The following is a 14,560-nucleotide window of genomic DNA, read 5'->3' as shown; positions in this document are numbered from 1 at the left end:
GATTTAGATTTTTAGCATGCATGTCATAAAAGGTACATATTTAGCCATCATTTTTAGTATGAAATAAAACATTTACTTATTCAAGGGATATTAAAAAATCAAATTCAAATCTGACAGCCCTAGAATGCACACAATATGTTCTACTGCAGTGTCATCAGGACTGAATGATAGAACATGAGTATTGCTTGAGCTAATAAACTAATACGTGGTCTTCACTCAAGACCTTGGATTATACTTTACACACACAGAAAAAACAGCTATTCCTCATGAAAGTTGCACTGTTCAAAACATGGTGAGTTTAGTTGGTGTTCAGAACATGGTGAGCTTACTTGGTGGTCGGAACATGGTTTCTATTAAGGTTTCATTAACCTGCACACACTTCCCGCCAAACGGTGCCCCCCCCGCCCCCGCCAGGTGCCAGATTTTTTCCTGGTTATTGTCCATTTAAATATGCCACTCAAGGCTATCAGCCAATCACGCAGTGAATCCTGAATCCCTCCAAGTATATTTGTATTGAGTGCTGTATGCCAGTACATGTAGAAGCATACTGCTCCCAGGGTGCTTGAGGGCCGGCTTGCACCAGGCTTTTCTCTCAGCAGACTGGTAAACCGCTTTACATGTGACCAGGTTTCAGCAGGGTGGCATTAGTAGCTAGATACTGCAATGGCATTGGCTAAGAAGCTAAAAGGACATGCCAATGGGGCTCATTCTGAAACTAGAGTCATGTTTGGAAAGTTGAGCTTTACCTTGCTGGTGACAGCTATCGAATAAAAAAGGGAAATGCTAAGGAAAAAAAGGTAAAAAGGGATATGAAATACGAAAACCGAGTTGAGTAGGCAGGGTTAAGTAGGCAGGGTCGAGGAGGAGACATCTTTGATTGCCAACACAGGACCACAGCAAGGCTAAAAACATCCTGCATAGTATACCTTTAAGTACCTGAGTTATTTGTTTCAGGGAGTTAAATGGGCAATTCTTAAAATAGACAAAGGTATAACTCTGTATTCTTCATAGAGACAGTGTGAGCCCTACCCTCCTCCTCCTTCCAGGATGACATCATAACTGCTTTCTGCCCCAATCCTCTTAAGCACAGATTGGAGAGATCCCATCTCTATGGCCACACATCACTGAGAGCTTCCCGTCATTAAACCTTTTAAGGGAGGGGAAGGCTCCCAAAGTGCTCCCAAGGGCCCCTGGAGCTTCTCAAAGTCCATTCAGTGCATCCGGAGATTTAATAAGGACACCCCCGCACCAACCCCTCCGCCCCTGGGCAACTGCATGCCTGATACTGCATCATACCGATATTACCACCCTCCGACTGGGAAAAAACATTCACGTCATCCTCTGTGTTCCACATAGGAAATATGGGAACATTCTGATGCCTGTACCAGCTTGCTAATGCAAATATCTGATCAGCCAATTATGTGGCAGCAACTAAATAAAAAATTATAAAATTAAAAAAAACATTCAGACGTGGTCAAGAGGTTCAGCTGTTTTTCAGACCAAATGTCAGAATGGGGAAGAAATGTGATCAAAGTGACAGACAGGGTGGTTGGAGTATCTCAGAAGTTGCTGATCTCCTGGGATTTTCATGTGCAACAGTCTCTAGAGTTTGCAGAGAATGGTGCGAAAAGCATCCAGTGAGCAGCAGTTCTGCGGGCAGAAATGCCTTTATGAGATGTCAGAGGAGAAGGGCCAGACTGGTCAAAGTTGACAGGAAGATGACAGCAACGCAAACAACTTACAACAGTGGTATGCAGAACAAAGGCTCACTGGCATGTTGACTCACCCTCTGCCTGTGTTTATAGTCCTTAACTTCTGGTTTCAAAATATACAGTTGACTGTACCAAAACATTGTACAGCTGCACAATAATTCAAGCTCATTGGTTGAAAAATGGTTCTAATTGCCACAGCCAATGACGTGGGGGCTTAATCAGATTGTTCGCGTGTAGCTGCCCAAATTGCACTCCAAACAAGCGATCACTGAAACTCTGTATACTATTGCTTATTAACCAAGCGGAGACTACATAGTTATAAAACAATACCAGTATGCTATTGGTAGCAACAAGCAAATTATCCATAGTTAGCTCAAAAAATTTACAAATATAGTTCAGGCAACATGAACATAGTAGAGAGCGTTGCGAGCATTGTTGCACACGCGTTGTGCCTCAGGTGGATATTTGCAAATTCGGCAAGCTAACAAATAGGTCATTTGCTTGATTCTACCGATAATGAACTGGTATCATTTTATAACTACATATGTAGTAAATCAAACAGTGCATGTTGTGGTTTGAGGGTGTTTGTTGCTGCAATTCCTCTCTTGACCGTTAGAAGTCCGAAATGACCTATTGTATCTTTAAATATTTATTTGCATGCATGCGTTTTGTATTTCCCCTTTTTTATCCAGATGCGATTGAGATGTAATTCATCTCTTTTCAAGGAGCCCTGGCCAATAAGTTTTATACCACTACGCCACCTGCAAAATGACCTTTGTCTCCACCATTTTACATGTAGCTCATAGGGAACATTATTTGGGAGCAACTGCTTTTGAAACAAAACACATTTTAGTGTACTTTTTTACCAATCCCTTTATAAAACAAAAAAAATTGTCTTACCCCATTGGCAATATTTTTGCCCAACAAAAACGTAATACAAGTAAGATTTTAAGAGTCTAAATATAAGATTAAAATACAAAAAAAAGTTTTCGGGTTTTGCAGTGTTCTTCCCCGGCTTCTCTAGCTGTTGATGTTTACCGAATTCGACCCCTCTGTGCAGACATGCCCTTGGCCTGTCATATGGCAGGAGGCCTTGGGTTAGGGTTAGGCCAATGCGGCATGGGACAGCCATTTGCTGGCACATTTCTGTAATAACAAGCGTCTCATACCCGTTCTTCACTCCCATACGCAATACAAGGATCCTCAGTACTATGGTATCACTGCGTTTCCTCCCGGGCTATTAGCTGGTCTTATTCAGTGTGTTTGACAGGCAGAATGACGTGAGAATACTCGCAACACGATCACAAACACAAATAAAATGGATTTTGTTTGGCACCTGCATCTGATTAAAAGCTAACATGAGCATGAGCATAATATTAAGCAGTACATGATATCAGATTGCGTGTGAAACTACAGGGATATACTGTATTTGGTAGATCGATTGGCATACCAGAGCCCAGGAAAGAGATGGGTCCCAACTGAGGGCTGAGAGTAAGACTTCACAGTGTGGGCGTAGGAGTATGTGTGTGTGTGTGAGTGTGTGTGTGCGTGTGTGAGTGCATGTGTGAGAGTACGTGTGTGTGTGAATGTGTGTGTGCGTGTGCGTGTGAGTACGTGTGTGTGAGTATGTGTGTGTGTGCGTGTGTGAGTACGTGCAAGTTTGCCAACTATCTGAATTAGCAGGTAAACGCAAAGCTTCTTCCTAACAATTAATTAAAAAGACACACCACTCGGATAACTTAGCTTTAAGCACACTATTGTTGTGTGTGAGGTGTGCCTAATGTTGCTCTGACCTCCAGTACGCTGTCTCTGTGCAATGTGCACCACACACAGGCCCCCTGTCAGACCCCTGTCAGACCCCTGTCAGACCCATAGCAGGCAGACTCTCCCCCAGGCGGATTTGGCCTGCGTCAGCAGTGAGCAGTAAGATGGCTGCCCCTGCCAGCCAGCTGGACACAAACCCTCGCCGGGCCTTGTCACACAGGATCAGATCTAAAGCATGACAAACGGGGTCACATGCTACGGAGCCATGGTGGCAGGCCCACAGAGCCCCGCCCAATGCAAAGGCCACACACCCCCCCCCCCCCCCCCCCAAGGCCCAGCCAGACTCCTGACCTCGCCCTCTCCACAACATTATGATCATGTGACCACCGTCTAGGGTGGGGGGCGGGGGCAATACCCAGGATGTGCCCTAAAATATTTATCCTCTTCTGCATTTCACTGTCCTACGGGACAGGGGAATATTAGGCTCTAGACAGGATCTCAAACACTAGGGCTGGTATTAGGCTCTAGACAGGAACTCAAACACAGGGTTGATATTAGGCTCAAGACAGGAACTCAAACACAGGGTTGATATTAGGCTCAAGACAGGAACTCAAACACAGGGTTGATATTAGGCCCAAGGCCTTAAATGATGAGGTGATTTAACTCTACACAGGAAGGAAAGAGGAAGTTGTTTACCACCATTACTGTGAATTGGCTCCTCGGGCATCTGCATCCGCCATCATTAGCCTTCATTAGCCAGGGAAAGACCTGCACAGGAGCCATCTCCTGAGATTTAATCTATAATGGACTGTTTTTCCACTGCAGCCGGATGGAAATGCACTCTCAGGTTATCTGATCTCTAAAGAACGGCACTGCACACACGCAGTGCAATATGATCTCTAAACGCCCACACTACGCGTGCGCTATGGCCCGAGCACTATTAAACATTTAATGCATGCACACCTGGACCTGATGGTATACACTCAGTGACCACTATTAGACAGACCTGTACACCAGTTTGTTAATGCAAATATTTAATCAGCCAATCATGTGGCGGCAACTAAATGCATTAAAGCATGCAGACGTGGTCAAGAGGTTCAGTTGTTTTTCAGACCAAATGTAAGAATGGGGAAGAGAATGGTACAAAAAACAAAAAACATACAGTGAGCAGCACTTCTGTGGGCAGTCAAGTAATAAGTCAATAAATGTCTAATAAAGTGCTCACTCAGTGTACAAGCCCAACTCCAAAACAGTTGGGATGCTTTGTAAAATGTAAATAAAAACAGAATGCAATGATTTGCAAATCTCATAAACCCATATTTTATTCAGAAAAGAACATAGAAAACTTATCAAATATTTAAACTGAGAAATTGTACCATTTTAAGGAAAAAATAAGGTCATTTTGAATTTGATGGCCGCAACACGTCTCGAAAAAGTTGGGACAGGGCCATGTTTACCACTGTGTAGCATCCCCTCTTCTTTTAACAACAGTCCGTAAACGTCTGGGAACTGAGGAGACCAGTTGCTGGAGTTTTGGGAGAGGAATGTTGTCCCATTCTTGTCTGATATAGGATTCTAGCTGCTCAACAGTCCATGGTTTCCAAAAACGATTTCTAATTTTGGTTCGTCTGACCACAGAACAGTTTTCCACTTTGCCTCAGTCCATTTTAAATGAGCTTTGGCCCAGAGAAGGCGACGGCGTTTCTGGATCGTGTTCACATATGGCTTCTTCTTTGTATGATAGAGCTTTAACTTACATTTGTGGATGGCACGGCAAACTGTGTTCACAGACAATGATTTCCGGAAGTGATCCTGAGCCCATGCAGTGATTTCTGTTACAGAATCATGCCTGATTTTAATGCAGTGCCGTCTGAGGGCCCGAAGATCCAGTATTGGTTTTCGGCCTTGTCCCTTGCGCACAGAGATTCTAGATTCTCTTAATCTTTTGATTATATTATGTACTGTAGATGATGAGATTTTCAAAGTCTTCGCAATTTTACGTTGAGGAATATTATTCTGAAATTTTGCCACAATTAGTAGACGCAGTCTTTCACAGATTGGTGATCCTCTGCCCATCTTTACTTCTGAGAGACTCTGCCTCTCTAAGATGCTCTTTTTATACCCAATCATGTTACTGGCCTGTTGCCAATTAACCTAATTGCAAAATGTTCCTTTCTTTTTAGTACTACTTACTTTTCCAGCCTTTTATTGCCCCCGTCCCAACTTTTTTGAGACGTGTTGCTGCCATCAAATTCAAAATTACCTTTTCCCTTAAAATGGTACAGTTTCTGAATTTAAATATTTGATATGTTTTCTATGATCTATTCTGAATTAAATATGGGTTCAAGAGATTTGCAAATCATTGCATTCTGTTTTTATTTATATTTTACAAAGCATCCCACCTTTTTTGGAATTGGGCTTGTATATAGAGACACCTGGGTCTTATTTTGTGTATTATAGCTATAGTAGAAATGAAAAAGGAAGGAATTCAAATTAGGCAGTTCAATCCATGAGGACAAAAGGATGAGGGTCACAAAGAGGAGAGGAAGGGAGAGAGAAGGGCAGAAAGGGTATGGAGGAGGGTGGGGGGGCTGCAGGAGGGGGTGTAAGAGGCTCGTAGGGTTTGGGAGGGATACAGACGAGCAGTAGGGGTGTGGATGGGGGGTATTGCTGCAGACGGGGGGTGTGTGTGGATGGGGGGTATTGCTGCAGACGGGGGGGGTGTGTGTTGATGGGGGGTATTGCTGCAGACGGGGGGTGTGTGTGGATGGGGGGTATTGCTGCAGACGAGGGGGGTGTGTGTGTGGATGGGGGGTATTGCTGCAGACGGGGGGGGGGGGGGGGGGTGTGTGGATGGCAGAGCGTCTGCCCCATGTGCTGGGTGTATTTATAACGCACACCCTCAGCCACGACCGTGAAACTGAGGCAGCTGGGGATGGCGGGGGACAGCAAGGTTACAGCGGGCGCTAGGCTAACGGCGCCCACAGGACCCACACAGTGAGAACAGCAGGGTGACAGGCGGGCGCTAGGCTAACGGCGCCCACAGGACCCACACAGTGAGAACAGCAGGGTGACAGGCGGGTGCTAGGCTAACGGCGCCCACAGGACCCACACAGTGAGAACAGCAGGGTGACAGGCGGGCACTAGGCTAACGGCGCCCACAGGACCCACACAGTGAGAACAGCAGGGTGACAGGCGGGCGCTAGGCTAACGGCGCCCACAGGACCCACACAGTGAGAACAGCAGGGTGACAGGCGGGCGCTAGGCTAACGGCGCCCACAGGACCCACACAGTGAGAACAGCAGCAGCTGCCAGCAGCCGGGGGCAGGGGGGGGGGGGGGGTGTAGGACAAGGTCAAAGTAGCCCCAGTCCACATCCATTCCGGGAAAAAGATAAAAACATCCAATGGGAGTATTTCTTTTAAAGGAGGTGGTGTCCCTCACTGAGATTGGTCAGAATCTGTTCTGGCAGGATGAGCACAGCATAACTACCAGGTTGTGAAATGACTGACCTCCTCCAGTCTAACAATAAACATAGTCTGCTATTGGCAGCCCGAATGATTTGTGCGTTTTTTCAGGAAGCGAGGAAATTACTTTTCTGAAAGGGTTTTCCATTCGCTTGTGATTTCTTTTTTCAAATGTCACGGTCTCATTTTGTAGAGCCAACAGAGATTATAAAGTTAGAAATACATGCCTGCTGTTTTGTTATGAAGTATTTTGGAGATTATATTCTAACAAAATAACTGAGCTTCAGTTAAAAATCATATCGAGACTGCAAGTGGAAAAAAACACTAAGCAAAAGATAAAAAATATATACAAGAAAAAGTTAATTTAAGAACACTGCTGATAGTGGCAATAATATTAATGTTACATCTATTGCTATGAATATTATTACTGCTGTTGATGCTACTACTGCTGCTACCACTGTTAGAACCCCCAAAATACACCAAAAGGCGGAAGTATCTGAGAGGTGAAGGAAACGCGTGTAGCCTGACCAATGCTACTGGAACAGGGTTCATTTAATGCTGTTGTCGTTTTTGTTTTCGACTGACTTTTCGAAAGATCAGTTCAACTGCTCCTCTGTTCTATCAGTTCAACAAAAGGAACTGCAAATGTCCACCAATAGTGTGGCTCTGTGCGATCGCTATCTATCTATGTAGACGCGGACGTGCCTGTGGCCTGTATAGCCTACAATGATACAATGATACAATGATATATCTTGCGACGGCACTGGTGTATCGGCGAGTGACTACGGGGTGCAGGTATCCTAGGTTGTCTATGTCTGTTAGGACTCTCAAATGCTAAGTGTGCAGTGGTGCGAGTCAAGAGGATGCAGGTTCAAAGTAATACAATTTATTAAACAATGTGCATTGCAGAAATAGAATGACAAGGTGATCATGTTAGTGAGTCTCCCCGAACCATTCCAAGTTCCTCTCTACATACTCAGGGTTTTACAGGAAAACAACAAGTATCTCTGTATGCCCAACAAACCTGGTTAACCTTTGTAACAGAGCCGGATGCTGACTCACAGGTAACTTGCATTACCTGTGGTTTATTTCCAAATGATGTTTCAAGATCTTTATTCAGCAACCAGCGTACTACACCACCAATGATACCGAACTATTTCCCACAACATTAACACTGTATGTGGAAAACCCATGGTTTATACAGTGCGATTTCAACTCATCAGTTCTGGGAGCATTCCACTGAGGTAGCAGAATTGCGCAGAGGCAGCACAATGATGGGAGCAACAGTCCTGTATTGATGAGCACTGTCTATTCATCAAACCATGCTGACCCTGTGTCAACATGGTTAACACAGTCTGTTTCCTTTTGGGGGTTTGCAGAGAGGCACACTTATGTAAAATTCCCTACACCACCATCACTAAATCTAATAATACCAAGCTGATCTACGCAGTTAAGGCTTTGATACAAAGCGACAGTACTGATGGTTTGACATTACATTACATTATTGGCATTTGGCAGACGCTCTTATCCAGAGTGACGTACAGTTGATTAGACTAAACAGGAGACAACCCTCCCCTGGAGCAATTCAGGGTTAAGGACCTTGCTCAAGGGCCCAACGGCTGTGCGGATCTTATTGTGGCTACACCAGGAATCGAACCGCCGGTCCCAGGTATGAACCTTAACCACTACACTACAGGCCGCCCCAGGTTTAGGGTTTAATACAGAGAGACAGTACTGATGGTTTGACTGGGTTTAGGGTTTGATACAGAGAGACAGTACTGATAGTTCGACTGGGTTTAGGGTTTGATACAGAGAGACAGTACTGATGGTTTGACTGGGTTTAGGGTTTGATACAGAGAGACGGTACTGATGGTTTGACTGGGTTTAGGGTTTGATACAGAGAGACAGTACTGATGGTTTGACTCGGTTCAGGGTTTAATACCGTGTGAGTGCTGATTGTTCTCCCTGCTTGCCAGCCACACCCACCTGTCTCCCCACCTCACACGTTAAATGAATCACACTGGTTTGACTGGCAGCTCTGCCCCTCCCACCAACCATACCAAGCCACTGTACACTAAAACAGTAGGGATGTGTACCGAGAGCCGGTATTTTTTGGTACCGGTTCCTAATTGGTCGGTACCAGAGTACCGCTAAAGATTCTGGACAAACTATACTGTTTTCGGTATTTTTTAAGACTCTACCTAACCGTCGCGTAATTATGACACTGCCGCTGTCGACAGGTTATGCACGCAGCGCCCCGTTGTTTTCTCTAGTAGTCAATATGTCGGCTGTAAGAGCTAAGCGCTCCAAGGTATGGGCTCACTTCATCAAACTCAATGAATCCTCGGCTCAATGCAATATATGCAAGAAAGTAGTTGCGTCAAAGGGGGGTAACACCAGCAACATCATGAAACACTTGCAGTCTACCCATAGCATAAGCTGAAGGAGTGCGGCGTGTTTGACTGCCTAAAAGACGCATCTAAAGTTAGCAACCCGGCAGATGCTAACAACACCGTGCCCTCCTCCGTGCAGGCAGACTCCGACAGTGCTTCTTCATCAAGTCATGGTGAGTGTATGAATCATTAAAGGGGAAGTGAAATACTAGATTAACCCTCCTGTTATGTTCAAATTTAGGGAACAGCAATAATGTTCCTGGGTCAAATTGACCCGGTGCATGTTTCAACATCTGAAAGTAGTTTAAAAATATATTTTTCTCCATAAACATTATCTTTAGCTCAATTAATATCAATTTCATTAATATTTAGTGTAATCAAGTTTTTCACCTCTTACAGATCCTGGTTTACTGATGAGAATCAATTCATTTTCCATTAAAAAAATTATTTTCAAACTGTTTTTTTCTGTACACTGGCAAAAATTTGTCATTCACCACATTTGCTTCAACACATTCTTATTTTACTTTGTTTTTTTTCCATCATTTTTGAAATAGTTTCTGTTATGGGGGCATGTAGATTAATTCAAACAATACATCTCTTCTGTTAGGTGTCAAACTGTCCCTTTAAATTCAAATATACATGTTGAAACTACATTTAATTTTTGACAATGTTTACAATGTTTACAACAAGAAGGAGAGATCAATTTGTTTGTTTGTGTGTGTGTGTGTGTGTGTGTCTATGAAGCACATGAGTGGCAGTAGGTCACCACATGTTTTGGGAAAATTCATTTTTTGCACTTGAAGCATGGTGCTCCTCCAATAGGCTTACCAGTGTACACCTGCATATTCAATGCATAGCTTGAACAAGCTGCCCAGATCTTTATGCCATATTTTGCTGGCATTGAAGGCATGTATTGCCTAAAGGGGCAGCGACCTCTGAATGCCACAGGGCTTTCATCCACGGTGACATTAGGACCTGGGTTGTGGAGTAGTGGCAGCCGCTCTACCCATTGTCCCACACTGTCCTAATAGCTGCCAGCTTATCTCTCTCCCAGTCTGCCAGCTCTTTTCTCCCGATTATCAAACCTGATGACCCTTGAGAAAATATGAAAGGTCTCCACTGACATGGTGGCTCGGAATATGGCCCTGCCTGTCTCTGCAGCCCACAGGCTGGCTGTTCGATTCAACTTATAAACCCCAGCCAGGATGAGAAGCCCCAAATAAGCATGTAAGTGCTTATTGTCCAGTTCTCTCCACTCCTGCCCAAAAACACGCCTCCCTTCTAAATTAGTCATTTCTGGAACAACTTTCCGGATTGAATCAGGAATTACCAACTCAAAAGCAGATTTTATATCCGTGACAAGTCACTGGCATCCTAGTGGGCCCTGGCGCTGCCTTTATTATGTTTGCAGCTGATGTTGTTCCCTGACGCCTGTTCGGGGGTCTTCTATTTGACCATTTTTTGATATGAATGACTTTCTTGGAGTTGATGGGTGTGAGACATTACCCTCATCATCTGAAAATTCATCATCATGATCAGAATTGATCTCAAGATAATCTTCACTTTCAGAAACTTCCTCCTCTACTTCACCATCCTGACCAAAGATGTGTTCCAGAGCCTCATGTGCTGTCATTCTTCTGCTCATATTGCTCATCTTTTCAACCTCTGAGAGAGTACAGAGGCATAATGTTGGTAGGACTACATGCAGGGGCCCTTTTATATGTTGCCCATCCTCCCTGAGTGTGGGCGGAGTTTTCCGAAACTCATCTTAGGTAGAATGATATTTGATACATTTCACATTTTCCCTGCAGAAAGTGAGGGAAGGGGTGTAGTTGGGGTCCAGGAACAAATTGTGTGTGTGTGTGTGTGTGTGTTTGTCTGTCTCTCTGTCTGTCTCTCTGTCTGTCTGTATATGTGTGCGCGCTTCTGTGTGTGTGTGTGTGCAGGTGTGTGTGTGTTGGTGTGTGTGTGCGCATGCGTTTGTGTGTGTGGTTGGGTTGTCTCTGATATTGGAAAAGAAAACAAATCAGTTTTGGTCTAAATTTGATAATTTTAGCCTTTGTATCCTCCATTATCACTGCCGGGTCAAATTGACCCGAACAGTATGTGTGTTATATAAACATGCAGGCAAGGGCTTTGGTCATCTCCCTAGGTTTTTTATTTATTTAATCTATTCTGAGAAGCATTTGTAACTTTAAGTTAAGCTTCTGTTCTGTTGAAGCATTATCACATTGACAGTTACCTTTAAGGCTGTAAGGAGCTGCCTGCTCGTTTTTTTGACATACCTCGCACTGCACATGTTGACTTGCTAAGGGCTTAAAAGGCAGGTGCTGTAAGTTGTTTAATGATGTTGCTGGTGTTACCCCCCTTGTGGTAATAAAAAAAACGATTGAATCTTTTACCATCTTATAACATCTTTATTTTATACACTAAATTACCCGCCGTGGTATCGATAAGAGTATCGATAAATACCGGCACCTATAAGGAGTATCGGTATTGGTATCGATATCAATAAAATCCTAACGATACACATCCCTATTCCTGAGTAAGTAATATTTCTGTGTTTGTTGTAATGGTCACTGGATGCCTGTACTGTTTTTGTTGTGATGAACACAACAATAGTTTTTATAGTGGCTTTCCATGATAAATCAGGAAATACTGATTTTAATCCCGAAATGTCTCAACCAGAGAGGGACTTGCGTATGTCAAGCAGCCACACATCAATAGATTTTCACTTTGACAGCAGGTAGCAGGAGAGAATGTTCAGCAGTGAATCATAATACTCTTGTCCCTCAGAGACATGTAGGGTGTGAAAGTTAGTATTTCCTGATCATATCCCAGATGAATGTCCTCACCTCCCACTCCACCTCTCCGGCAGGAACTCCTCTGGCTGGTGGAAGACCTCCGGGTCACGGTGCACAGCGTGGGAGACATAGATGGCAGTGCTGCCCTGGGAGATGTGGAACTTGCCCAGGGTGGTATCCTTTGGGTCAAAAGGAGATCAAATCAGTGAAAGAGCACAGTCAAGCACATTGTTACATTTCCTTTTACATTTCAAATACTGTGTATGATCATCATGTCACCAACAGGTCATGAAAACAGAAAACCTGGAGGCAGAATATTAATGCTCTTAGCATTAATGTTTATTTATCTGCCAGCAAAGTATGTCCAAAGGCACATCCAATGTCCAAAAGTTGCATCTTGTACTAAACGGAGGAGTGCTAATTAATATGCATACAGCTGCTGTAGATGCTGGTTTTTAATATCACAATAAAAAAAAAATACTATTCAAAAGGTGGAGAACACAAAGTTCTGTACATTTGAAAGTCAAAACTAATTTTGACCGCCTCACTTCAGTACTTTCAATGTGCCTAACATTTTGAATTGGAAACAAAACAAAAACCAACCGAGACAAAGCCAGTAGAGATTTATTTTAAAGGCCAGATGGTGTCAAGCATACTTATGTCTACCTTATTCTACCCACAGTGCATTCCACAAAACACACACAGAGAGATAAGGGGATTGGTTTCCGTATTTACCGTGAATAAGTTCTTCTATGAGGATGAACACATACTGATGGTTGTTGTTACACTCGTGCTAACTTGCGAAATGATATTCACACTCACTGTCATTAACTCAAAGCTATATTCAGAGCCAATGTTCTGGCACTTCCACACCTTCTGATTGTAGATTTGCATGCCCGGGAAGATAGGTCACAGTAATTGCCTTACTGGGAGCCCTCTGACCGGGCAGAGTGACTCTGCTCCCTGTCTCTCAAACTCCTAATGGGGCCAGTGTCAGTGATGTGTCACACAGTCCATGCTGCTTCCCGTGTGCTGGAAGATGATTTCCCACAGCGATATGGCAATGTTACCCTTTTCTTGATTTTATTCTCTCCAGCACTCCAAGTGGACAAATGGGGTGGCCACGGATGCTTCTTAAAACTGACCACTTCCTGACCCATAGGGCTGATATTTGTATGGCTGATATCCAGAGTGATATTTGTTAGGGTTGTGGGATTTGGGCTGAGCTGTGCCTGGTGATGCCAACACTACCTCCACTCCCTTCCTGTCCAGTCCGAGAGGATTAACCAGGATCCCAGAATCTCCCAGGGGGAGCCCCTCATCACTGACAACTCTTCAGTGATTCTTTTTTTATGGTTTAATTTTTTCCCCCCGTTAATATATAATTCAGTAGGAGCAGCTGCCAGGTTCCCCGGGGAACGAGAGCGACTAATGCATGACGACGCCTCTCGCCGTCTCCCTGATTCAGAAATAGCAACATCCGCCAATCAATTACCCATCATGCCCTGGAATAATAATAATCGCAACGATAGTAACGGATGCATTATTCATGTGCTTGTGGAGGAGCGGCGGGTGACAATCAACATCAAAGTGCCCCCAGGCCCCCCTCATCATTCATATCCCGCTGTGACAAACCGCTCCTTCCACCACCTCTCCCCTTCCTTCCCCGTTACCACGGTGAGTCAACCCTGTTCTAGGAATGGAAAATGAATCCTGTAAAACTGCTGGGACTCTTTGCTTGTCGCCTTCGGTTTTTCCAAGCTTCGCACAGAATAATTATTCACCGCATCCCAGCAGTGTGGGCAGGAGACCCCCCATTGGTGGAAAATGCAGGTTCAGAAAGGAAATGCCTTCCCCAGTACTTTGCACCAAGCACCGGGATTTGCTAAAAGCGGCCTGTGGCATAGTGGTTCAGTTGCATGACTGGGACCCGCAAGGTCGGTGGTTTTATCCCCAGTGTAGCCACAATAAGATCCGCACAGCCATTAGGCCCTTGAGCATGGCCCTTATCTGGATAAGAGCATCTGCCAAATGCCATTAATGTAATGTAAAATAACTAATAAGTAATTAGTGAGATCAGCCAGCTGAGTTTATGCATGGAAGAAACACATGGCAGGACTTACTGTACTAACTGACCCCTAGACTGTCCACCTCTAGACCCAACAAAACATCACACCAGTGGATTTCAGTCTGCTGCCTGGCAGAAAGCATTGGACAATTCTGTAACATAAGCAGGCATAGGCTACATAAACAGGCATGGGCTGTTGTGAAGACATACATCTGTTGCTGTGTACTGTAGGACATCTGTATAAAGAAGCATCTTTGTTGGAATCTCAATGGCAGGAAATGAGCCATCCTCATAATGACCATTTTCTTGGAAACACTGGCTGTCTAGTCTGGCTGACAGTTCTGTTCTCTGAA

General features: G+C 44.3%; 1 protein-coding gene across 1 annotated transcript in view; it reads right to left on the bottom strand.

Moving 5' to 3' along the window:
* The window catches only part of LOC133142317 (putative cytochrome P450 120), a 44,472-nt gene that overhangs the window by 18,244 nt on the left and 11,668 nt on the right, over nucleotides 1-14,560 (bottom strand). The window contains exon 9 of the mRNA XM_061263469.1: nucleotides 12,191-12,318. Coding sequence (XP_061119453.1) covers nucleotides 12,191-12,318 — 128 coding nt within the window. The remainder of the gene's footprint in view (nucleotides 1-12,190; nucleotides 12,319-14,560) is intronic.

Source organism: Conger conger, chromosome 12 (assembly GCF_963514075.1).
Source record: "Conger conger chromosome 12, fConCon1.1, whole genome shotgun sequence".
Taxonomy (NCBI): domain Eukaryota; kingdom Metazoa; phylum Chordata; class Actinopteri; order Anguilliformes; family Congridae; genus Conger; species Conger conger.
Note: the sequence above shows the minus strand (reverse complement) of the source record. Positions and strands in the feature narration are given on the sequence as shown.